Source organism: Chrysoperla carnea, chromosome X (assembly GCF_905475395.1).
Source record: "Chrysoperla carnea chromosome X, inChrCarn1.1, whole genome shotgun sequence".
Taxonomy (NCBI): Eukaryota; Metazoa; Arthropoda; class Insecta; order Neuroptera; family Chrysopidae; genus Chrysoperla; species Chrysoperla carnea.
This window is the reverse complement of record NC_058342.1, coordinates 37,270,865-37,298,606: the sequence shown is the minus strand read 5'-3', so window position 1 is coordinate 37,298,606 and position 27,742 is coordinate 37,270,865. Positions and strand designations below refer to the sequence as shown.

At 32.1% G+C, this 27,742-nt stretch overlaps 2 protein-coding genes across 7 annotated transcripts in view; both read left to right on the top strand.

Moving 5' to 3' along the window:
- Nucleotides 1-586: 586 nt before the first annotated feature.
- Nucleotides 587-13,135, top strand: LOC123302130 (sodium/hydrogen exchanger 7). Of its 5 annotated transcripts, none has more exons than XM_044884929.1 (13): nucleotides 587-1,027; nucleotides 1,097-1,184; nucleotides 2,187-2,394; nucleotides 2,760-3,052; nucleotides 3,122-3,266; nucleotides 3,685-3,790; nucleotides 4,278-4,480; nucleotides 4,669-4,934; nucleotides 6,039-6,090; nucleotides 6,495-6,521; nucleotides 7,042-7,290; nucleotides 7,364-7,438; nucleotides 12,604-13,135. In XM_044884929.1, exons 1-13 carry the CDS (start codon nucleotides 772-774, stop codon nucleotides 12,697-12,699), a joined length of 2,064 nt encoding a protein of 687 aa, XP_044740864.1. In that variant the 5' UTR covers nucleotides 587-771; the 3' UTR covers nucleotides 12,700-13,135. The 5 variants fall into 5 exon arrangements, with proteins under 5 accessions (XP_044740864.1, XP_044740863.1, XP_044740868.1 ...); XM_044884928.1 differs by having other exon boundaries at nucleotides 6,495-6,524; XM_044884933.1 differs by having other exon boundaries at nucleotides 6,495-6,524; nucleotides 12,583-12,683.
- A 7,694-nt stretch (nucleotides 13,136-20,829) lies between these two features.
- The window catches only part of LOC123303106 (epidermal growth factor receptor kinase substrate 8-like), a 51,608-nt gene continuing 44,695 nt past the window's right edge, over nucleotides 20,830-27,742 (top strand). Inside the window, exons 1-7 of one of the 2 annotated variants that reach the window (XM_044886206.1) lie at nucleotides 20,830-21,061; nucleotides 22,213-22,517; nucleotides 22,591-22,749; nucleotides 23,479-23,819; nucleotides 25,064-25,420; nucleotides 25,484-25,967; nucleotides 26,584-26,763. In XM_044886206.1, coding sequence (XP_044742141.1) covers nucleotides 22,248-22,517; nucleotides 22,591-22,749; nucleotides 23,479-23,819; nucleotides 25,064-25,420; nucleotides 25,484-25,967; nucleotides 26,584-26,763 — 1,791 coding nt within the window. In that variant the 5' untranslated portion in view covers nucleotides 20,830-21,061; nucleotides 22,213-22,247. The remainder of the gene's footprint in view (nucleotides 21,062-22,212; nucleotides 22,518-22,590; nucleotides 22,750-23,478; nucleotides 23,820-25,063; nucleotides 25,421-25,483; nucleotides 25,968-26,583; nucleotides 26,764-27,742) is intronic. The other variant, XM_044886205.1, reaches the window with a different exon arrangement.

The following is a 27,742-nucleotide window of genomic DNA, read 5'->3' as shown; positions in this document are numbered from 1 at the left end:
CGTAATCATTTGTTTTAGTACGTTTATTAAGTAGAGGAAGATAGCCACTCTTAAATGATAGCCACACATATATAACTGATATTAACATATAATACATGCTATATAATTTGCACCCTCACGGGTAAACAGTGATGTTTACGAAAAAATGTTTAAAACAAAAGTTGTTTATTTTTTTATAAGGAACATTTTTTATGTTTAAAATTTTGTTCTATCTCTAACAGTTTACAAGATGGGTTCTGCGAGCAAAATGATTTGGTTTATATTCTGATTTGGTCAAAATTGGGAGCTTAGGCATGATAATTATCTTGTGTTTTAAACGGTTAAAATATCTGCAACTTTGTAATTTAATAATAAGTTTTAGCATAGATAGGAATTGCAACTTTGTAATTTAAAAATAAATTTTAGCATAGATAGGAATTGCAACTTTATAATTTAAAAATAAATTTTAGCATAGATAGGAATTGCAAATTCCATAAGTAGCATTTTTTTCATGGCAATCTTCAATATATAAGTCTGTGATTTTATAATATAAGTCTGTGCCAGTGACAGATAACAGTAACATAGAAAAAAAACCAATAATTTGACATAAGAATTAGACGGTACAGTGTACAGTGGACAGTGTCAAGTCAGTACACACTACACAGTACCTTTGCGAGTACTTTGTGAGTGTTTTTATTGTGAATGTGTAGTGTCCAAGAAAACCATTTATTGAGTTTGAGTTCAAGTTCAAGAATTGATAAGAACGACAAGATTACTGATTAGGATATTGTCATGGGATTATATGCAAATGCATCTAGAATAATTGTCATAAATATTTTGGTTCTAGTTGTTTTATGCAATATCCCGAATGTCCAAACAGCCCAAACTGATATTGCACTCGATGCAAAAGCTCAATTGACCCATCGTTTAGACAGTTTAAATTTATTGCTGTATACGTTTTTGTTGACGCTTACAGTACTCACGATATGGCTTTTCAAACATCGACGTTTGAGTTTCTTACACGAAACCGGACTTGCTGTTATTTATGGTAACGCATACGCTACGCAACAATAAATTTTTACTCAGTTTTTCATTTGTTTTCTTTCTGTCACTAAAGGTTTAATTGTGGGCGCTCTAATTCGATACGCAGGCAGTACAACACATATTGTTAATGTTCCTGTTGCTCCAATTAAACCATTTACAGAGTAAGTCAAAATTCAAATATGTTAACTGAATCCTGATCCTACTCAAACATATGATCGTCTTAAGATATTTAGCTTCTATGAGTTCACTCAAAATACAGAATGCCGAAAGACCTGGAAATGTCAGCGAAGTTTAGTATTTAGCCAAACAAGTTTTTAGGATCAAATACGATACGTTTCATTGATATCTCGGCATTTTAACCACAATATTTCCGTTTTTGTTGTTAACCATATAATTATCATTTTTATACCCTGTATATATGTAATGTATATCAAGGTATACTAAATTTAGTTCCAAGTTTGTATCGCTTAGAAATATTGATGCTACCAACAAAATTTTGGTATAGGTGTTTATAAAATCAACTAATTTGTCCATTTCTGTCTGTGGACACGATAACTCAAAAACGAAATTAGATATCAAGCTGAAATTTTTGCAGCGTGCTCAGGACCTTAAAAGTGGGGTTAAGTTCGTAAATGAGCAACATAGATCAATTGGGTCTTGGGTCCTTGGGACCCATCTTGTAAACCGTTAGAGATAGAACAAAAATTAAAATGTAAAAAATGTTCCTTATAAAAAAATAAACAACTTTTGTTTGAAACATTTTTTCGTAAACGTCACTGTTTACCCGCGAGGGTGCAAATGAGGTGCAAATTTCATAGAATGTATTATATGGGAATATCAGTTATGAATGTGTGGCTATCTACGAGTGGATATCTTTATTTACTTACATGACATCAAAAAATAAACGATTGCGTCATCAACACTGTTTATACATGGTATTTCAACAATTAACTCAGTCAGTTGTTTGTTTTCACTTGTTTTATAAGAAATAACTTTTACAACTCAGCTTCACATGCCATGTGTAGCCAAGAACAGCAAAAATTTCCATCCCCGATAACAAATCCTCTCTAGCTCAATTAGTCAAAGATATTTTGATAACGAGTCCAGTTACAGACTGACAGCGTCTCTAAACATGTTTAACATTTATTAAATTTTCTTTGTAGCTACAATTTAACGTTACCGCCGGATCAATTATCGTTAAATTTTCCTGTTCCGGATAGTGGACAAAATAAAACATATGAATACTCGTTTCGAGGAATTACTACTTTACAGGACAACGATTTGGATTTAAAAGCAACTTTTGATCCAGAAATATTCTTTAATATCATCTTACCACCGATTATCTTCCATGCTGGATATTGTTTGAAGCGGGTACGTATTACTTATTAAGATCCCTAAAACGTCTATAAACGTCTCATATTTTAAAAATATCTTATGAGGGGAAAATACAGCCTCAGTGTTGAGGAACTCCGCTCAAGAACATATAAATATATATAAAGACGTGAAACTCTGGTGGAGATGGCAGCACGCTTATATGGGCGAGATCTAGTCCTCGGTCGTTGCGTAATTTGTACTGCGCATCAATTTTTTTTCTTTTGTTTTCAATCAATTGAAAGCAGCCTGATGCGCAGTAAGTACGTAACCACCGCTTGTATCTCGGCATAGGATGTTTCACGTCCTTATATATATGTTCTTGACTCTGCTGCTTAAAGTGTTTTTATAAATTTTATTTTTAGAAATTCTTTTTTCGTAATTTGGGAGCGATTTTAACATTTGCGATTATTGGAACAACAATATCGTCATTTGTTGTGGGCGGTTTAATGTGGACGTATGTACGATTAGCGCATGGTACAGGCGCTGCACAAGGTTTTACATTTTTGGATACACTGTATTTTGGAGCATTAATCTCATCAACAGACCCACTTACTGTTTTGGCTATTTTCCATGATTTGCATGTGGATGTTAACTTATATGCGCTAGTATTCGGGGAAAGTGTGCTAAACGATGCTGTCGCCATTGTTCTAAGTGGGTACGTATTGAAAATTTATATTTATCTCTTTCAAAGCTCATTTAAACTTTAAATCCTTAAAAATTTCAGATCAATACAAAACTATGCTGAACGATATCAATCTGGAAGTGGTGATTTTGAGCCAAAAGCCTTTTTTAAAGCTGTTGGCGATTTCTTTGGAATATTCTTGTTGTCATTAACAATTGGGGCGTTAATGGGATGTATTACTGCATTGATATCCTTTTTAAAATATCTGTTATTGGTCGATAAATAAATCAAAGCTTTTTTTTTTGTCGATCAATATATTTTGTAAGCTTTTTGCATGAAAATCTAAAACTAAATTGCATAGTACAGTCAACAGTGGTTTGTTTTGCCTGATTGGTTGGAAAATTAAGGTACTTAAAATAGGTCTGAGACCAAGATGGGTCTTAGTCAGCCCGCAATCAGAAAATACTTTACAATTAAACAAATTTTTCCTGATTGCGGACTAACTCTTGATTTTCAGACTTAATTCTTCATGTTAGCAGATTTTCAGTCATTCTGAAATCATAACCTAATAAAAAAATGGTATAAAAAACGACCAATTGGGTAATCAAACCACTGTGATTTTTTGGCTGAATTCGATATTGTTTTTTTCTTAACAAATAGTTTACATGACTAAATTTACAAGAGTTCGCGATTTTCCGTTATTGGAATCCGCGTTGTTTGTATTGATGTCATACAGTACGTTTCTAATTGCTGAAGCTTCTGATTTAACAGGTGAGCATTGTTTGAATTACTAAAACAATTTGCTAGCTTTTATAAGCCCAACTAAACTATACTTTTTATTTGAAGAGCTGCCAAATCGGAAAAATTCATTTTAACAAGTCTTCATTACATAAAAACTTGTGAATAAGGGTCCCGAGAAGAAAAAGAGGTTAAAAGAATCTCTACAAGACCTTATTTCGGAGAAGGGTAGGGTACACAGGGGTAGAAAGAAAATTGAATTAATAGAGTTTCTGGCAACATTCGGAATTTCTATCAAAAAACATTTTATGAGCTATAAATCAACTGAAAATTTATGGACTCGGAAACAAACTTATTTTTGGGGGGTTCTTTTGACCTCTACTTCAAGGAGGGTTTGATGAATGTTTGTTAGGGCAGATAGTAGTTTTGATGACTTTACAATGTTATATTTTTGGATCTGGAGGCTCTTCAGAGCTGGTCTGGCAAGATCAAAAATAATAATTTAAAAAATATTTTACAGGTGTGGTTGCTGTACTATTTTGTGGAATCTGTCAAGCGCATTACACCTATAATAATTTGTCGGATGATTCACGCACGCGTACAAAACAAATGTTTGAGCTGTTGAATTTCCTTGCTGAAAACTTCATATTTTCGTATATTGGTGTATCAATGTTTACATTTCCCAAACATCATTTTGATCCGCTCTTTATTTTAGCTGGATTTGTATCCTTTTTTACATCATAATGTGCGATTAACGATTACCTCATTTCTTTATTTTTAGTCCAATCATTTTAGGGTTTTACCTCGGGATCACCAAATTTGTGCCTGGTTCTGTATATTTTCATAAAATAATTTAATTGCATGATTTTTGGTGGATAATTTTCCTTAACCAAATTATTAAAAATGTACAGTGTTGTGCAGCGATTGGACGTGCAGCGAATATTTATCCATTATCATATTTGTTGAATTTAGGGCGTAATCCAAAAATACCGGCAAACTTTCAACATATGTTATTCTTTGCTGGGTTACGTGGTGCCATGTCATTTGCATTGGCTATACGAAACACCGTATCGGATGCACGTCAAACTATGTTAACCACAACCTCCTTAATTGTCATCATTACTGTCATAGTACAGGGAGGCGCTGCTATGACTCTTCTAAAATGGTTTAAAATACCGTAAGTATCACTCAACAATATAGCAAAAAATCGCAAAAATTTTTATGTTTCGAAAATCGTTAAAACTAAGTCTATAAGGCTAATTTGACCCAAAAAATTCAAAAATCGGGTTATATTTACGATAGGGCGAGTAGTTTTTAAGATATCGCTCATTTCATAGCGATTTTATGCAATATCTCGAAAATTACTCACTCAATCGTAAAATAAACACGATTTTTGAATTTTTTGGGTCGAAATTACCTTATAAACTAAGTTTTATCCAAATCGGAAACAAAAAATTTTTTTACGATTTTTTGAAATTTTCTTAAGGGGTACCCCTTAGTTAAAAATCGAAAAAATCGCAAAATTTTTTATGTTTCGAAAATCGGTAAAACTAAGTTTATAAGGCTAATTTGACCCAAAAAATTCAAAAATCGGGTTATATTTACGATAGGGCGAGTAGTTTTTAAGATATCGCTCATTTCATAGCGATTTTATGCAATATCTCGAAAATTACTCACTCAATCGTAAAATAAACACGATTTTTGAATTTTTTGGGTCGAAATTATCTTATAAACTAAGTTTTATCCAAATCGGAAACAAATAAAATTTTTACGATTTTTTGAAATTTTCTTAAGGGGTACCCCTTAGTTAAAAATCGAAAAAATTGCAAAAATTTTTATGTTTCGAAAATCGTTAAAACTAAGTCTATAAGGCTAATTTGACCCAAAAAATTCAAAAATCGGGTTATATTTACGATAGGGCGAGTAGTTTTTAAGATATCGCTCATTTCATAGCGATTTTATGCAATATCTCGAAAATTACTCACTCAATCGTAAAATAAACACGATTTTTGAATTTTTTGGGTCGAAATTACCCTATAAACTAAGTTTTATCCAAATTGGAAACAATCAAAATTTTTAGAAATTAGGGTACAGCAATTAGGTGCCAATCGAATTGTGTTCTCTTTAAATCGGTCAAGGTAAATACTAAAATTGAATTCGAAAAATCATACTCATCGAATCCTATCAAATGCTCATATAAATCATAGAATTTGACCGAAAATTCGATCGGCATCTTGCCATCTTCTAATAACTTGGTGTTAATGTTTCCTTCACGTTTTAGAATTGGAATTGATGATGAAAATGAAGCGTTATCTTATCAAGGAGTTCGTAGTGTAAGTCATTTTATTCAAATACCAGCTTTCCACCTAAAAGAGCTAAGAAATTTGCATTACAAACCAAAGGACCCCGCCCGATAAAAGTTCTTTGAAACGTTTTCATCAAAAGCTCTCTCACGGTAGTCATATGCTATAACTATAATAAATGTGTAGCCTTGGTCGCTCGTATCGTGAAAACTGCTTTTGATTAGAATAATCTGAAGAATATTATGGGGGGCGGTTTGAAGAAGTTTCATCGAAAACCATTTTATTTTCCTATCTAATCGTGCGGGGTTCTTGCTTTTGAATTTCGATTACGGAAAAAATGTTTCTTTTGCAGATTTCTTAACTTGTAATTACAAGTTTTCCATAATTTTCCAACAATTTAATGTATAATAATTTCTTTTTCATGCTAAAATAAGATTTACAATTCTTTGGAAAATACCACAGTGGTAGGTTTTTCTTCAACGAAATATCTTAAATTTGAGTTTTTTTTTTTGCACTATTTCTCTTTTCATTCCAAATTAGTTCTCATCATTAGGTAACACATTTAGTTCTGCGCATGGGATTTTTCATCCGCTTTCATATTCAGGGGATTCCTTTTTGAACAGGTTGTCTAGCGTTCATAAAATTCCCAGGAAGTTCCAAAAAATTTTGGTATAGGTGTTCATAAAATCATCTAATTAGTCCATTTCGGGTTGTCTGTCTGTGGACACCATAACTCAAAAAGGAGATATCAAGCTGAAATTTTTATGGGTTTCCATGGCACACACACAAAATATGCTTACGTGACGATTTCTACCAGTTTGCTCACCATGACAAGCCAACAATTGCAATGCTAGACAACCTGTTTTTCTTTAGATAATTCGACTTGAATACTGATCGAATTTTTGCTACACTATTTTGGGGGCTGTTATAATTTTAGATTCGAAATAAATTTCCATAATCTCGATGTTTTTTTGTTTTTAGGATGGTGTATCGAATGTGAGTGGAACGGGTGTTGTTGGTGCACAAGGTACAACGAACCTACCATCACCAACAAGTGGTTCAACAACGTCACAAGGTGACAAGGCTATGTTAGCTCGAGTTTGGGGTAATTTTGATTCTCGCTACATGAAGCCCTTCTTAACACATTCACGGCCTACACTCTTAGAAACGTTACCAGTGTGTTGTAATCCAATTGCACGATTACTTACCACCACTGAACAGATGACTCAGGTATTATTACGAGCCATTTCTTTGCCTTCGCTTCCATTGTGTTGGTGATTTAAACGATTTATTTAATTTTTAGGATGGTATTAGATCAAATGCGAGAGATTCTGATTCGGAACTATGTCCAGATGAAGATTATTCACGAGCTGATCGGGTGAGATACATTTAATCTCTTGGCTTTTGGGTATAATTTTGAATTCAATCAAACATAGTCGAAAAACCTTCTATAAGCTAGCTATTTTGTAGTAAGGGGTAACAACAGTTTGAGAAAAAATATGAGGAATAAAAATCTAGTGATCCAATGACCTCGTTACGTTTAATGGTGCGTAACCTATCGAGTACACCATTCATATAGTGGTAATTTTGACCCAAAAATTACATAAATCGTGTATATTTGACGATTGAATGAATAGTTTTTTGAACTGATCGATATCTCAAAAACTACTCGCCATCCATTGTTTGAAACTGACAATAATCTGACGGACACAGCACACAGTGTACTTGTTAAAAAAAACGATTTTCAGATCATTTCTTCCCTTAAAATAAACTGACCGTGGCCAGAAACTTGAGATTTTAGTAGCACTTAAAAAATTTGTATTCCTAAAAAATGTTTACGACTGTACACATTCGATTTGAATTCGGAATTATTCCCAAAAAAAACGGAAATTGAAATAAATTGTTTTTGTTGGTATTTATTTGTTGATTGTGATTTAGCTTTGTTAAGTTTTATTTTTCTTTTGTTTTAGAACGCACGATTTAATATACCTTGACCCTGCCCCTACCCCGGCCCCTTGACTCCGCACCTGACCTGAGTCAATCTCGAATAATGTTTGAATTCACAATTTAGTCAATGGATATGATTTTAGTTCAATTTTGATTTGATTATCAGTATTTTTAATTTGTTTTTGTTGATTTTAGTGCAATTTAAAATTGTTTTAAGTACATACATTTGTATTTTAGTTATAGTTACTTAAACGATAACGTTACCATTACCGTTACCGTTACCGTTACCGCATAACCTTAATTTAATGAGAAAATTCAATCTAGATTGTTCCATCTACGATCCTATTTTTAAATGTAACCTTATTTGATGTTGATTTCATGTATTGAGGTTAAGAGACAAGTGACAACAACCAAAACTAACCAAAATGGTGAAATATTTCATCGATGAACGTGCGTTACGAATATAGCAACAGGTTTAACACCGTAACCTTAGAAACAAAACTTTTAAACGCGACATCTATGTAATAATAGTTAAAGCTGTACAATGAACTACTAACGAAGTGATTCTGATCTTTGGTAACTTTTGATTACTATTCATAGATGACACTTGTCATTGAAAAATATCATCGAAAATGGAACAGTCTTTATAATTTACTCGAATATTATTAATTTCAGCTCAAGATTAGCTTGTAATAGTTTACATGTGTAACATTGTAACAGCTTAGGCTCTTAGCTCTTAGTCTACAGCATTTGATATGAGTAGAGAAAATTCAGTTCGTTTCAAGACGAAGTCGGTGGCTAGAGATTTATTCATAAAGTAGGATTTCGGACGGTATCATAGAAATTTTCGAGTTGTATCAAAATCTTTCGAGTTGTATCAAAATTATTTTAATTTTTAAAAAAAGAAAATTGCAAAAAATCGTGAAAAAGTTGTTTGTTTCCGATAAAACTTAGTTTAATAAGTTAATTTTGACCTAAAAATTTCAAAAATCGTGTTTATTTGACAATTGAAATAGTAGTTTTGGAGATATCGCATGAAATCGTTTTAGAATAAGCGATATCTTAAAAACTAGTCGCCCTATCGTAAATTAAACCCGATTTTTGAATTTTTTGGGTCAAATTATCCTTATAAACTGATTTTTATCCCTTTTTACTCCTTAAGAAAATTGCAAAAAACCGAGAAAATATTCTCCCCAACCCACACCCACACCCATACCCACCACCCACACCACCACCACCCACACCCACCACCACCACCACCACCAACCACCACCACCACCACCACCACCACCACCACCACCACCACCACCACCACCACCACCACCACCACCACCACCACCACCACCACCACCACCACCCACCACCACCACCACCACCACCCACACCCACACTCAACCCAACCTAACCCAGCCTAACCCAACCCAACCCAACCCAACCCAACCTAACCCAACCCAACCCAACCTAACCCAACCCAACCCAACCTAACCCAACCTAACCCAACCTAACCCAACCCAACCCAACCCAACCCAACCTAACCAAAAATTACAAAAATTGTGTTTTTTTGAATTTTTTATGATTTTTTCGATTTTTACAAATAAAACTTTTTGTTTCCGATTTGGATAAAACTAAGTTTATAAGGTAATTTTGACCCAAAAATTACAAAAATCGTGTTTATTTGGCGATTGAATAAATAGTTTTCGAGATATCGCATGAAATTGCTTTGAAATAAGCGATATCTTAAAAATGACTCGCCCTATCATCAAATACACCCTATTTTTGAATTTTCTGGAACAAATTAGCCTTATAAAGTAATTTTTATCGAATTCTAATAAAATACATAAAAAATTTTTTTATTTTTTCGATTTTTTCAAATATTCAAATTGTAAAAAATCGTGAAAATTTTGTTGTTTCCGATTTCGATAAAACTTATTTACCGAATCCTTTTCAGGCAATTTCTTCGAAAATATTTGTTTAACAGTTAAATGAACTGAATTTTCATGACTTCAGAAAATTTTAAAACGGGCAAAATAATTTTGAGCACTTCTTATCTTGAGCAGTTGAAAAGGTGCGGTGTTAAAATTAAAATGATCCTCTTTTAAACATCACTTGATGATACAGAGTGTATCAGTACCAATACACTATGTAATAAGTACACGTATTGTACGCGTGCGTACAAATCACATTTGTTTTTAGTCATTTGCTGTATTAGTGAGAATTTATGTTCCAATAATTGTAATTGTTTTTGATTTTATTAAATGTACAATTTGAGCTTATTTCTATTTCTATTCGAAAGTTAGAAATTTAGAAAGTATTGCGTTGTGCCAGTTTTTAATTAATTCACTAAATATGAATTTATTAAATTTAATTATTTTTAATTTAGTTTAGTTTATTTAATTACAGTCAAAATCAGTTACAGTGTCCTCCAAAATCCACCCCAACCTTTTAACTTAGGTACTTTTTATCTGGAATTACTAACTTTTGAGAAAAATGTCACTAAGAGGCTAATTTGGTGACTTTAACACTAAAAATCACTTTTGGACCAAGAAAAATGATAATCCACTCCTCAAAACACAAGTTGGAACAGCAAAGAGTCGAGAACCAGCTCACAGCCTGGTCATCCTTAATCATGAGATGAACATTTAGTGGTTGCCTTGGGTATGGCACACACACAGCATATTTCACATACTTACGTGACGATTTCTATTCTATTCTTTCTCTTCTACTTCGTTCTAAAAATTTGTATAACCAGTGTGTCAACCCGACTGTTTGGTTTTCCAACTTGTCCCTTAACAACTGGGCTTTCATTTTTCTCCTAAGAAGAATAATTTGAGTGTTCTAACCCCTAGTAATAATTGCTGGGCCCTGTTAAGTTTCACAGTCGTCGCTATAACTGAGTTTGACTGTAATTGTAGTTTTTAATTTTATTATTAATGAATTGTGAAAAAATTTTTGTACAAAAGTTATATATTAGTACGCTTGCGACGCTTTTCATCAACTTTTTATGTAATAAAAGCATTATGACGTAAAAAGTGAGGTCGAGTTCATACATCAGCAACATAGGTCAATTGCGTCTTGGGTTCATGAGACTCATCTTGTAAACCGTTAGAGATAGAACAAAAGTTTAAACATAAAAAATGTTCCTTATAAAAAAATAAACAATTTTTGTTTGAAGTATTTTTTCGTAAACATCATTGTTTACCCGCGAGGGCACAACTTTTAGCTACTTATTTTCTAAAAATAGTTGAATTTTTAAATTAAATATGTTTTCTTTTCTCAGACTTGTTGATGAACAGCGAAGCGAAGCGTTTTGTTTACAGAATTCGTTTACAAAAAATTCACAATTGTTTTTTAGATAAGCAAATTTTTGACGTAAATCAACGAGCACTGATTTATTATATATTTTTTTTTGGTAGATGGTTTAATTTTAATAAGTTTGTGCACCATATTTGTTTTAGATACCTAGTTTTATATAACAATGATCTTTTAAAATTGAGTCTTTCCAAGCCAAGTGTGGGTTTCATTTTTAAAATCCACATAAACTTGTTTGTATATGCGCAATATACTTATACAGAGTGTTCTATTATTGATAGCAGAAAATTATGCGAGTAAATTAAGCTTAACAAGACAATTAGAAAAGGTATGAATCAAATTTCGATCTGAGGCCCAATTTTATCCAATTTACCCAATTACATCAATTTACAATCAATTATTGTGGCACCTACTACGTTTAATGAGTTTGATAGGTTTGTGAATCCATAAATTTTTCTATTTTCCCATAGCCATATCTCCTGAATTAGACCTCAGATCGAAATTTGCTAAAGAGCTTTTCCATTTGTCTTGATGAGCTTAATTCACTAGTATAATTTTCTGCAATCAATAATAGAACACCCTGTATATGTACACTACGCATTCAATGAATTAGATACGTCATTAATTGACGGGTAATGGGGTAGACTTGATGAATGTCATTGTGAACAAGACAGGGTGCATTCTGCACTAATACACACACTAATTTAAAATGGGCTGTGTAGTCGAGTTCAATTAGCTTCAATTAGTTATTTTGCAGTGGAGGAATTTGGATAATTATGGCAATTTTTTCGTCTAATTGAAATCGGCTAGTGAATTTATTTTTGTTTTAAGTTTTAGTCTTTTTTTTTTTTACTAAATGCCTTGTAAATTTTTACACAAGGAGAATCGAGAATCGAAAAGTTCCTCCCAAACCACAAATGGAACAAATTTCAATAAATATTAAAAATTTACGGGCACTTAGAAAAAGAAAAATTTAGAAAATATATTTTGTAAATAAAAATTGTAAATGTGAATCAGGGTTTTATTTTGTTTATTGTTTGGTTCAGGGTTACCAGATTGATCGTAAATTGATTTTGATTCGGCAACCCTAGTAAATAAGATCTTTGTAAATGAGTTTGTCGAAAACTCGATAGGCGTAGAAAAAACTTGTTAAAATAAAAATTATTTTGTTTTTTTTTTTGTTCTTTTATTTGATTTGTTTGTTTGAGCGTCTTTTGGTTTATTTTCGTTAATTTCAACTTTGTTTTTTTTTATTTGTTTTCAAAGATTTTTTTTGCTGCCCTTTAGATGGACAGTTTATCGGGTGGCGATTTAGGACTGGGCAGTGTAACAGTCGATACACGTGTACGATTAGCTGGATTACGTCTTGGAAAAAATATTTGAAATTCTGTATCCTTCATACATTTGGAATCACAACAGGATATTTAAAAAAAAAAAGGTACTTCACCTCCCCCCTCAAAACACACACACACACAAATATGGCGACACAGATTTCAATTTTGTTAGAGACAGATTCTCAAATTGTGCATTTGGGGCAGTGTCGCATACAATGGCTTGAAAAAAAAACCCCAGTGATAAAAAAGTGTGTACTAAAAATTTTATGGTGATCTTTCTAGGTAAGACGTTTTTAAAATAAAAAAGCTTTGATAATAATTTTGAGATCCCTACACTGTGACACATTTGCTCTCAAAAAGAAACCACCGAATCCTTTTTAGTATTAAATAAGTATTAAACAAAAAAAGAATAAAAAACAAAAGAAAAAAATGTTATTCCATTTAAAAAAAAAACAAATGAACAAGTAACAATTACGATACCACGCATGCGTAGTAATTATTTTTTTAAATATACATAATTATAAATATATTTATTGATTGATCTCAAGAAACGTTTCATTGTTAACTAAATGGAATGAAATTTATTTAAAGTATTAAAAAAAAGTATTAATATATATTGATTGATTAAAAATGATTCCTAGGCTCGTATCTAATTATTATAAATAAGTATTTCAATCTACAATGAAGTCATCATCAGTATGATTTACCTACTTCGACTCTCACAGAACTGATTGAACTGAGAAATCTCAAGAAAAATAATGAACTAATATTTCTCATCTCTAGAATTAGACGAAGAAATAAAGCACTAAAACGGGTCAACTGTCGATTGAGCAGCAAGACAGGTCGGGATGCTTTTTTTGCATTCGATTTGAGCGCGTCTACAAACTTTGTGAACGAAAGTAATGAGGGAGAAATGAAGAACTGAATCGGGGGTTTTTGGGATCCCTGAGCTCCAAAATTACAACGAAAATGTCCCCCAAGGTATACACCTCGTCTCTTGGAGTCTAACGACAATATATAACATATTTAGTCCGACCTCGCGATCAATTTTCGTAGTACTATTCGTGTTAAGCGACCTCGAAAACCTTCGAGTAACGAGTTTACACGAAATATGTTACATATTCTTGTAAAACTCCAAGACACGAGGTGAAAACTGCCTCCCCTGGGCACCAAGTACCTCGGGGGCCATTTATGTTGTGATATTCAAGTTCAGCGCTTCCAAAAATTCTGTTACCTCATTTATAATGTGGGTATCTCAATATGGCATTACAAATTCCCCCTCTCCTCTCCCCGTCTGGTATAGTTGCCATCCTTTTTACGGGTTATTACAAAACCGCTTACCTACGGATCAAGTGATTTTGCAGTCCGCTCCCGGACCAATATATTGGACAAGTAAAATCGATACAATCGGTGGCTAAATCATACAACTGATGGATAAATTGTAGCTCGAAATACGAGTTTGTAATATAAAAACGGATCTAGAAACTGAAGCTAGATTTTGAAATTTCGTTTCAAATATCTAGTAGTGTTGTCATAAATTATCTTTGATAATTTAATAAGGTTGTGTTAATTAATAATTGTTTAAAAAGATAAATTTGTTTATAAAAAAAAAATTTAATTATTTATTGTATTCATCCAGAAAAAAAATGGACTTTAGTACAAGTTTTGTACTTAAAAAAATTATTTAAAATTATTCATTCAATAAAATTAAATGTGTTTTTTATTTGATTCACCTCCTGCAGTCTCCACCTTCCAAAAACTATTCCTCGAAACCATTTCACTATTCGAATTAATAACATCAATCACAGTAACAATTGAGAAGGGATGTGTGAATTGATAAAAGGGGACTCCCCTAAACAGAAACCTTGGATTCTTGGAAAATGTCAGTTCCAATTAATCATATTCTAACAAATTAACGAGACCTGATTACTTTGTAATAATCCATCAAATCGAAATGTTTATCGTTTGATCGAAGTTGATTTGGTAAAATTGCAATTGAAAGTCTGTACTGTGAACGAGAGGTGGTCAGCACTCTTAAACTATGTAGAGGTTATAGACTTTAAAATTATGTAGAGGTTATGATTTACAAAGTTAAAGAATAAAGAGAAAAACTCTCATCATGGTATACTAATTTTAGTCTCAAGTTTTTAACGCTTAAAAATATGATGCAACCAACAAAATTTTAGTATAAGTGTTCATAAAATCGCCTAAATAGTCCATTTTCGGCTGTCTGTCTTCCCGTCTGACAACACCATAAATCAAAAACAAAAAAAGATATCAAGTTGAAATTTTTACAGCGTGCTGAGGGCATAAAAAGTTCGGTCGAGTTCGTAAATGAGCAATATAGGTCAATTGAAGTCTACGGACCCACTTTGTAAACCGTTAGAGATAGAACAAAAGTTTAAATGTAAGAAATGTTCCTTATAAAAAAATAAACAACTTTCGCTTGAAACATTTTTTCGAAAACATCACTATTTACCCGTGAGAGCGTAAATTAGGTTAGAACATTTTATAGTATATATAGTACATACCAGTCATGTGTGTGTGACATGTATGTGTGGCTAGCTATCTTTCGTTACTTACATGACGTGAAAAAACAAATTATTCCGTAATCAACTTCTGTCTATACATGGTATTTCAACAGTTAACTCAGTCAATTGTGTGTTTTCACTTGTTTTTAAAGGATATCGATAAAATTACCCAAAAATTATCTCATCCTTTCAAGCTTGATAGATATCAAAACCTGATTAAACGCGCGTTACCTAGGACAGCCTACTTGGCATTCGCATTTCTTAGGAATGTGTTAAATTGTTATTTTTAGTGAATATAGCAATATCACATTGTGTTTGTATTTGTATTGAAGGTATTACCATTTTTGGGAGGAAGTTGATTGTTTTTAAAAATGAATATCCGGTAATAACTATTTATTCATCTAACGGTACGATTGTATGACAATCTGTGACAAAATTTCATAATTAATTTAACTATCTGTATACATTCAATGCAATGGCAGCCATAAAATAAAATTCTCGATATTTCTATCACTAATTATGATATGATGGGACTTCACTCGTTATTTTTCTATTCTAGTTCGAGCTATGTTATTATTTTGTTTCGAGCTACGTTCTTCTATTGAATTTTACTAGTTTCTGAATTAACTCAACAGATGGCAATATCGATTAAAAAAGTGGAAATATTTGTGGAAAGTTTTAGAACATAGAATAATATAACTGGTTTTAAAATAAATGCTTTTATGGTGCTTTCATAGAATTATAAATATTTTTAAGCCAGATACAATAAATAACGATGGGCTTGGACAGAAAGCGAAATCACTCCATTTTTTAATCTCAAGCGTAAGTAAGAAATTGAAATTGATCTTAGGGTATCCACATTCATTTGGGTAGGTCTTTCGCCGTAATTATTATTATTCTGAGAAAAATGAGAGTCCATTATATAAACTGGAAAATTAAAAAAGGAGCTACAACCGGAACTTTTGTTGTTCCAGACTGTCTTTTATGAGCAGATTTTAATTTGGGGGGAGGGGGAATCTCTCTCAACACAGTGAATCTTGTTAGAAAAATGTTAGTACAAATCGCTTAATCGTTTTAATGGTCGTATACTCATTTTTTATTGAAAAAATGGTGCAATGTGCCATGGTACTCGCAGAAAGTCGCTAAATATCCTAAGCCGATTGACCCTTATTCAAAGGCGTACCTTGGGGGACAGGCAAGCACAGAAACCTTTCCTCTAAAGACTTGGATTTACCATTGATTTAATTGGTGTTCAAGACCAAAACCATTGATTTTATGAAGTTTTAGATTAAAAATTTCTGATACAAAAAGTACCCGTTTTGCTTACCTCCCCCTGCCCCAAAGAATGAGTAGGCCCTTTCCCTTAATATTGGAATAATATTTAGTTTTGGTTCCATGTACTAGATGGCACCATTGATATTCTATCTATGAAAATCAGTGAAAATAGGAAATTATTTAGCAAAATAATAAAAGACAAAAAATATCTTGTCGTTTGTGACCTTAATTGTATTATTCGTATTGCATGAATGTAATGATAATTGCATAAATTTGATGAAAATGCTTTTAATTATAAAATTTGAAAAAGGAATTCTTTGAAATCATTAAAATCATTCGATTTTATTCCATATGAGTAAAATATAAACATAGGTTTAGTTACAACAACAATTCTGGGATACACGTATAGTGCCATCTCTTTTTAAATATATTCCCATTCTGTTTTAACTCATTAATTTTATACATTGAAACTGTATTACAAATTTAATTTGAATAATACAAAGTGTTATGTTATTTAGTAGGACTGTCCGATCCTAACAATCGGGACCCGGGAAGATTTGAGCTTGTTTTATTCTTTTCAGTTTAAAATCCAGTTTGATTTTTTTAACTTATTTATTTTCAGAATGATAAAACTATTACTTTGAACCTTATTATCTCATATGTAAGGCATAACGACCAATTTTTTAAGTACGTATCTATATTAAAGTATAGTATTTATTCAATTAGTTCTTTTAATTGATATAAATATTCAAACTTTTCTTATACATAAATAATAAAACTTAATAATACAGATTTACAATATTTTATAAATACTGTATTTGATAAAAAAATAAAAATGAATTACGTAACAAAATTTGTTGTAACCAGTTTATTATTTTGATATAAAAATCATCAAAAACAACCAAATTTTACAAATTTTTATCAAAATAAATATTTAAAGAAATAAAATTATTTTGAAATATATTTATTTTAAAAAAAATGTAAAAATTTTTTTTTTGTCTAAGTTGAATGTTTTTGGATAAAATTTTGATTTTTTTTATCAAAAATTCGTATTTTAAAAATTAATATATCAGAATGTTTTAGAAATTAGGATGGCTACAATTATTAACATGTGAGTAGTCTTAAAAAAGTAAATGATGAGTAAAGAGAGAGGTTTGAAGAGACACAGGCAACCCTAGTAAATGATATTACACTAAAGAATGTTGAAAAGTCATGCCCTGTGGGTACCTGTTGCATTCAAAACTATTTAGGTATTAAGTTAAGGTGTATGCATGTACACTGTACACTGTACATAGTACTTACACTTACTAGATGAATCATTTTAGACGAAAAAAGTGTAAATTGAAGAATTTTGTACCTCGAACTATGGGGCCCCCTCGAACTATGATTACGATTCCGAAGTTAGATTATACCACTGAGAATACTTTTTTTCCATTTTTCCAGGAGGGTTGAGGGTAGTATACCCACATCCTTACTACGGAATAGTGATCAGCGAAGCCACAAACCCCCGTGTATACGTTTCTAGCCCATTTTGTTGACTATTTCCGAAGTTTATAATTTTCAAAAATCACCTCAGGTATGGATTCTAATAATTGGTCTATTTTCCCCATAGCACTGGCCAAACTTTCTAGCGACACCAAGTTAGATGTAGATTTTGATATATGGGCCTTTCTGAACATTAAAAAATTGGCTCGATAGGTTGAGGTACAAAAAAATTATCTTTGAAATGATTCTAAAATGATTCAGTGTGCACTGTACACTATGTAGAGGCATAGGTGCTAGCTAGGTGACTAGATGGCTAGGTACCTACGCCTAGGAGCTCTTTTACATAGGTAAAGGTACATAAAATAATGCAAACGTCATTAAATAATACTAATGAGTGGTTACCTAGTGACGGTCAATATAATAAATATATATATTTTTTTATTTTCATCAAATAAATTCATTTCAAATATTTTGAAATCATTATCAATTTTTATAAAGCAATTTATTACATATTTTTATCATTTATTGTTGTCAATAATATTCATTTAAGGATGTACAAGTGCCAGGGTAATTTTGGATAAAATGCTTGATTTTTTATACCATGTATATATGAAATATATCAAGGTATATTAAGTTTAGTCCCAAGTTTGTAAAGCTTAGAAATATTGATGCCACGAACAAAATTTTAGTATAGTCGATTGTCTGTCCGTCCGTCTGTTAACACGATAACTCAAAAACGAAAAGATTTATCAAGCTGAAATTTTTAAAGCGTGTTCAGGACGTAAACAGTGAGGTCGAGTTCGTAAATGAAGACCATAGGTCAATTGGGCTTGATTCCGTAGGACCCATTTTGTAAACGGTTAGGGATAGAACAAAAGTTTAAATGTAAAAAATGTTTCTTATAAAAATATAAACAACTTTTGTTTGAAACATTTTTTCGTAAACATCACTGTTTATCCGTGAGGGCTCAAATTGTATAGTATGTATTATTTGGGAATATCAGTTATATATGTGTGACATGAATGTATGTGTAATGTGACAATGTAATCAATACTGTCTATACATGGTATTTCAACAATTAACTCTGTTAATTAGTGTATAAAATTATGACCAAGAATGGAGTTACCCTATAGTATGGTCATAAAGATAGGATTGGGTTACCTCTAGTAGCGTAATAATAACGGGCAAAATATTAATATTGACTGAATTATCAATTCGTATAAGTTGTTCCTTGCATAAAAATTAATAATCAGTCCCTAAAGATTGATGCGTTAAGGATATAGCTAACTCATTTAGGTGTTTGATGGCTAGTTAAGGCACTTAATTTAAAGTGTTGTTAAGTAATAGCAAATAAATTGAAGTAAGGTAAAAATAGAGAAAACTTTCTTTTAGGCATTTTAATAATGGAATGCCAATGCAATGAAATTATGGATTTAGGTAAGAATTTGTGTAATATTTTTAAGTGTACTCACTTACTCACTATTCACCATTCAGTCAGTACTCGCCACTCACTGATTCATACATCATACCAGTCCAGTATTGTACAGTAAAAACCGTTTATAACGATCAAATTTTACTAAAAAATACTTGGACAAGCTTTTATTTCTATTAAGAGTAGAAAGTTATTATTGACATGACTATTTTAAAAAGATGAAGGTGTTCAATAATCATGCATGAGTGATTCATAGAAATAATTATTTTTTACTTTTAAGTACAATAACAGTTTATCCCTTAAATTTAAGGATATACTAGCACCAAAGCAACTTTAAATTAAAAGCTTGTTTTTTTTATATGAACAAAATCGATTCTGCAAATTGTATTCTAATTTTTCGTCTACATTCATGAAGTTATAACAAAATTCATCATCAATAGTTGAAAATTAGAAATAAATTTCAAACCTAAATCTAAAATTGCCTTGGTGCTTGTACTACCTTAAATTTTTTATTTAAAATTAAAAAACGTATTTACTTCCACTATATCAAATATGGTGGAAGCGATGGGAAGAAACAGATGCACGACCTAAAAGATTTTTCACTCTATTCATGTATTAATGTACTATATTATGTCGTTCTGAATGACTTTGACTATACGTATATTACCTGTGCTGCGTATTTAGTACTGATATGAAATAGACTTACCTGACTTAAGTCATATTATATACTATACCATAGTACATACTACATATAATAGTTTACTATACCATACCAATACTACATAACTTAACCACAGTGATTATATTTATAAATTTCCGATACAAAGTAGCTATGTTCATCCTGAAAAATATCATATTTTTATGCATTTTCACAAGATTTTACAGACATTATTTTTGGAAGATCTTTCTTACTAGTTGTAGCCAACATCTTAGCCTCTATCATGGATAATTAAAAAATAATATTTTAAAAATATTCACCGATAAAACATAGCGGTGTGAATGAAATAACTCCAATAACTTCAATCGAAAAAACGACACCTATGTAATAATAATTAAAGCTGTGTAATATACTATTAAGTTAGTGATTCTGATCATTGGTAACTTCTGATTACTGTTCATAGATGACGTTCTTGATTATTTATTTAGTTTGTTATATAAAAGTTAATAATTTCAATTTATAAATTATGAAGGGAGTAGGTCAGAATAATTGCACCCCATTTGATGCCTAAATTTACCCATTGGGCCAAAAGTTGGATATATCCATGATGAATACAAAGTATTGTTTAAACAGAAAGTTATGGATGTGGCCGCTGAAGGTGACGTTTACCAGAATTTATTGTAGTATTGGGTACTCACTCCCATACACTGACTTACCTCACAAACACACCTTGCAATCAAATCAAACTCAGTAACTCCACTCAGTAACAAAAAACCACTTGTTGTGACTTTTGTTTCATAAATATTTTACCCAAAACCAAAAAAAAAAAAAACAAAAATAAAAAATCAAAAACAAATCAGATCCATAAAAAAATAAGTTTTTGTGTGTGTGTTTTTAAATGTTTTGAATCATGAAAATCTTTTGGAAAATGTATTGTGAAAAGTGTGTGAAGAGGAATTAATTAAAAAAGTAAAAATTGTGAGTGGTCTGCCATCGTGGCTTCACGATTCACAGGTAAATCCTATCACAGGTAAATGCAATTAATTTTTCAAATGATTTGTGTTGTGTGTTGTGGCACACAATATGGGTGTATTATTGGAATTTTTGGAATGCCATAGACACGCTCGCATATTAATTTCGCGTGTGGAATGTTTACTTTTGTAATATGGCCTTCATCATTTAAATAATATGTGGGTTTGGTAAAATCTTTTTGCATACAAAGTTTTTAAAAAGATTTTCTTCTTGTGTTTCTGCTAGAGAACCATCTGAAATTTTCTTTCAATAAAAACATATTTAAAATAATTGACTACTTGAATCAAGTATATTAATTTTAAGAAAATTCTAATCATTTCAAATCTGTTTCAATTTCTAGAACAATTGGTTTAGTAATTTTTATGAATTTGTTAGTCGCTAAAAGGCATGCTGGGATACCACAAGAGTCGAATTTGGGTCCCAATATAAATGTCGATCAATTTAATTCTTTTTGGCTCAAATACAAACCGTCAAAATACCATTTTGAAACGTTTGATTGGCCCCTTGACTATCCTTGTGGTATCCCAACTTGTCTTTTGTAATAAGCTTTCATTTTGATCTTGGTTTGAAAAGACAATATTTTGAAATTCTATTGATCCTAATTTCGGTCATTGTGATAACAATACTTTTAATCTCAAATTTTTAAGTGTAATGGCTAAGATTTCTTTGCGAATGTTTCCTTAAATTCCAGACAAAATGTTTTTCTTGGCTGAACAATATTAAAAGAAAAATTTTTTGAAATACGAACAAAATTTCTTGCACAAATAGGAATATTCTAGTCGTACCTTTTAAATTCTTGGCAAGAAATCCATTTTTTCCATGTACTAAAATTGGTTTGATTTTTGCATGCCCATTTTTTCAAGAAAATTCTGATTTTATTTGTAATTTATAATACAGTGGAACTTCACTTACTCGAACCTCAAAGGACATGCAAAAAATTTCGAGTTAATGAGTTTTTGACTTAGCAAGTATTTCGAGATACAGAGGATTTAGTTGCTAAAATTTCGACTTAAAAAGACGCAATTATATGTATTTAGACTTACCGAGGATAACAATTTAACGAGGTTCGATTTATTGAGGTTCCACTGTATAAAGTCTTTAAATAATTAAGTTTTGGTACGAATTAAATTGGTCTTCAATTTTTCGTAGATTATCTGGTAGCGTGTTGAGTTTGTGGTATTAAAATGGCATATCGATCGAATGGCGATTATAACAGCGATGAAGGGGAACGCGACCCCCCTGATAATAGTATTTTAAGTGATGATTCCGAAAAACCAACATATTTAATGGAACATTTGGCTACATTTACGGTTACGAAAGAAACTGACGTTGTTTATCCAGCAGATGGTATGCGACGATTATTACAATTGGAAAAAACAAATGGGATTTGGTCGCAAAAAATGCAATTATGTTTGGATCGACAATGGGTTTTAATTATGGATTATGAAACTGGGGTATGTGTGGATTTTTGTGGATAATTGTTTTTTTGGTCACACGATACATAATCGGACTGTTTTATTTTTGTAGAGTGTTATGGAACGATTTCCAGCATCCATGATCCAAGAACCTACTGCTTTTACCAGCCACGATCCAATGGAAATTTATAATAATATATTAGTGTTTATTGTGGGAAAAAATGGCTCGAATAGTGATTATAATCAACGATCTGAAATGCATATTTTTCAGGTATTTATTTAATTTATATTTCTCGATTTTATATTACAATTCACGTCGGTATTATCGCTATTTTTACTATCGAAAAATAGTTGGGAGTTGCAATTAATAGCAATCCATATGTTACTGGTTCAAATTCGATTCGAAGTAACCTAATTTTGTTTTTAAAAGAAACTGATAACCTGCTCATGTGGTTGTGACAATCACATTAGTTGATAGAAAAAAATGTCTCTCTGTTTTACTCGTATTATTGGTTGACACTGGTTAGGGTATCACTGTCTTGCTCGTGTGTTAGATACAGAAGTCTGAGTGGCTTCTCTAAGCCACGTTTGTCCATGGATCGTTTATATGGTCGTTTATTTGGTCTGGATATTTGTTATTGACAGTACAGTAATATATTTATGGTATTTGGTTGGGTGGGTGACGTCCGGTATTTACAAAGATTATAAAATATTAACAAAATCAACAAACAATAAATTAAACAATCAGTTATTAAAATAAAATAGAGCTGCAGGATATTAATATTCATAAATACCTAAATATCTTAACATTATCACTATCATAGATAAGTTCTTTAATTCCCATTGCAATTGTTATAATTATTAAGTGAGTCGGTTTGCTTTTGAATTACGTCAACGTGACGTTTTTTAATCCTAACATTGACAAGTGTTAAGCCAAAACAAAGATAAGTCTTAACTATGTTCTGTAAAATTGATGAAAAATATGTTTATTTATTTACAGTGTCAAAGCATATCTGCACAGGATCTAGTTGAGGACTTAAAAGATTTACGTGCTGGTAAAATGTTAACACGTAATCGTAATTCGGTGATACCAGGTCCACCCACAAAATCACCAAGTCCACGGCATGATCGTCAACGTGTCAACACAACGGAATCGAATTTTCATCGTGAATCGTATCGTGAATCTGATATTGAGTTAAATGATGAAACCAGCTCCATAGCAAGTGAAAAATATGAGCGTGACGTCACCATATTGAATCATTGTTTTGATGATATTGAAAAGTTTATAGCACGATTACAGCATGTTGCGGCTGCTTCTCGTGAATTAGAACGCCGTCGACGGTAAGTTTTATTCATTCATTCCACTTTTGAAACTCCACTTTTTGTTTTTTTTAGAAAAATTGGGTTGGGTTCCCACCAATAAGCGTTCTCTAAGCAAAACCTGAAATAAGGTTTTTTTACTCGTTTAATAATTTTCGTGAAAACTAGTTTGTTTATCGAATTTAATTTAATTCTTTCTACTTTCTTGAAATCATTTTCAAATAAAGTTTTTCACAAGGAAAACTTCTTTCTATTCTGTTTTTTTTTGAAGTTTCTCTGTTACAATAATAAAAAAACAAAAGCATTGATGATCAATGGATGGATTGATGTTAAAAAGTATTTAATTTGGAGTGGTTGGTTGAGGGAGGGAGTTAACCATGGGGGTTGAGTTGTGAATGAAAACTTTCATTATATTACTAAAAAGCTTTCATAGCAGAGATAAAACTAATAATAACATTTTATCCAAACTTTGTTTTTAATCCTTTATTAAAATCATCAGCTCGCGTATTCTATGCTAGCTTCCCAAACTAAAGCACCCTAAACACTACCATCTTTTTTACATCGCTAAAATAATAAAATACGGTCGACGATTCTCAAAATTGGATTATCCATTCGCAAAATATTTTCCAAAAGCGGCTGGTAGAAGGGGAAGCGCGAATCCACATTTCCAAAAGGTACTTTCTAAACATTGAATCGAGAAAATTGTGATAATCCATTATTTTTCGATATAAAAAAAATAGAGTTGAGTTTGGGAATTTGACACCCCTAAATGGAATTATCTTGGAACTAACTCAATTTACATATAGATTTTCAATCCTATAGTTTCATTTGGAGAGCGCAAATAAAACCCCGAAAATTTATGGTATTTTGACACAAAAGACACTTCTTTGTCATTGATTTAACGCACCCCTCCCCCTAAAATTTTCAGAAGTAATTTAGACTTATTTTAATTTCATATTTAAAAAAAAATCAAGGTTTTTATCCAAAATTGCCGTGGCGTTCGAACATCCTTAAAGTGTTATTGTAAATAAAATCAAATAATTGAGACGTATGCGAGCAGCTTTATACAAAATAAATACCGGTAATCCCCAATATAGGTGCGGTTTTTAATTTTCATCTATTTTATTACCATTAAATAATATAAATTATATTTGCTTTTCACTTCACTATTACAGCTACTGAGCTTCGCTACGTAGTTTTGGGTTGACCCTTTTTAACCTTTTACCTGTTATTTAGATTAGTAATTTTGAAAAATTTTGTTTTAGAAATCGAAAATCGAAAAAACGAGATTTAGGTGATGGCATTTTAACAATGCGTACAAAACCACCACCAGAACGTGATTTTATTGATATTTTCCAAAAATTTAAATTATCATTTAATTTGTTAGCGAAATTAAAGGCACATATACATGATCCAAACGCACCGGAATTAGTACATTTCCTGTTCACACCATTAGCATTGATTGTGGATGCATCACATGAAACTTACTATGAACCAAATTTACCAGCAAAAGTCATTTCGCCATTATTAACGCGCGAAGCTATCAACTTATTAATTAATTGTGTAACCAGCAAAGAGACTGAATTATGGCATTCGTTGGGGAGTGCTTGGCTCACATCTAGGTAAGCTAATTGTATCATGAAATTTCTTTGGCGGTTGTTTAAAAAAAATGTATTTACTTACAGAGATCAATGGAAAGGCAATGTGCCATCATATCATCCAGTATTTTTGGATGGCTGGTCTCCAGATTTCCCCGTTGTGGATGAACATGAACCAGTGGTCACGTACTCTGGTAAATCGAATCGTGACTCACAAGGAGATTTAAATTATGGTAGTGATTATTTTGGCTATGAACAACCGTTACCAGAAATGCGACGTTACATGTACGATGGACGTAATCCACCAGATAATTCAAAAGGTGAACCGAATCCAAGCTCTGAATTGGGTATTGGACATATGAGTTTACAAGATTTAAGTGCTCGAAGTGACATATCACTGGATTCGATTGAACGTAGCGGCGTGGATGATCGTCCAACTGGTGGTGATCTGTCGCAGGAGGCATGGCTCGAAGAATTACAAGCAAAAGGTGCAAATGTTGTCCAAGTTACTTATCCACGAACGGCGAACAATGACAAAGAATTAACAGTAGTTCGTGGAGAATATCTAGAGGTATGTTCAGCCTTTTCAATTCTTACTTGATTTCTGAATTGCTCTTCAATGCGCACAGTACTTCTTAAAATATGTTTTCGAAAAAAGAAGTTAATCACTTTGTACGACCAATATTCTATTTAATTTTTCCAACATAGATGTCCTGTAGATGTCAATTGGGATTTAAAAAACTTATGAGCAGTACAGCGCCGATACTAAGGTCATGTTTTAGAACACTTAATTATGTAATAATAAGAAAAAGGGCTGGATAGTAAGCCTTTATCACACCATCAACCTGTACCTCAATTTGGAGGGGCTTTGTAGGTGCGCGAAAATGAGGAGTGCATGGGGTTACATAAAAATGGGGAGAGAGGAGTCTGGGAGATGACTAACCACAAAAGGACCTTCTTTAGCACTAAGTTAACCCTCGTTCAGATTTTCAACCCTTTAGTTCTGTTTGGAAAGTTTCGGGGAACCGTAAAGCGTTTAAAATCATGAGAAATTAATTCAACAAAAAAGATCGAAGGGAATAGAGAAGTTGACAACCCCCCATATCCCCACCTCTTCCGATTTACTTTGAATACAATGTCTAAGTCTATATTTTCGTGAAGAAAAAAACGTTGTATGGTTGTTTCAGGTTCTGGACGACAGTCGAAAATGGTGGAAGGCACGTAACATACATGGTAAAGTGGCACATGTACCTCATACAATTGTGACACAACAAATTTTTGGATTGAATAGCAGCAATAATGATCCAAATGAAATATTTAACAATCCATTGTACATAAGGAACGTGCGTGGCAACATACAACGCGAGGTAAGTGGCACAAATTCAAGTTTTGTACACAACCATAAATATATAACTCCCAACGGACAATTATATCTCACACGAACCTTACTCACACTATACCTACAACCTACAACCTACAACCTACTGTACTTGTACTGTATGAGTAAGTATTCATAAATATACGTATACAGGGCGACCAATGAAAAACCTCTTTACCAAGATATTCCGAGCTATCTTTCATCCAATTACAATGAACTTACTTGCAGAATAATATTTTAGAGGGGATGTACAATTTAGATCACGCTTATATGATAGTCTGGGACTAGGACAAATGAAAATGTGGAAAAGGGTAGTTTGAATGGGGTTGCAACCATCCTCAGTTGCTTTTTGACCTTGGATTCGTAAACAGCGAACCTAAAAGCTCCTTAAGAGACTTTTTTGAAGTAAAGTTTTGAATTTAATAAATTTTTTATCTGTCACTTCCAGGGGTAGTTTTAATGAGGTTGCAACCGTATTCAGTTGCTTTCTAACTTTGAAATCATGATCAGCGACCTCGAAAGCTCTCGGGAGACGATTTTCGAGGTGAAATTTTAATCTGTTTTCACTGTTACTATTTGGATTGCTTTGGGGGGTGGGAAAACTACCCAAGTTTTCTTTGTAATGTCGAGGTTAGTGCGGCTGAACGTTCCTGAAGGTCTAAGCAATGCGTACACAAATTTGTGAGCTTTTCCACCACTTTTCCACATTTTATGGTATTTTGCAGCTTATTAAATATACTATCAAAAATATTGACCATGAGAGGCTAGCCCAACGTCATATTTTCGCTAAATGGTATATATACAGAATTTGGCACAATTTAGCGAAATAATATGACGTGTAGCCAAAAAGCATTGCAAAGTGAAGGATCAGAGGGGGAGGGTCAAAATTATGAACAGCTAAAATTTATATTTGGCAAATATGAAAATTTTAATAAAAGAATCCAATTCGAGGGATTTGGATAATATGA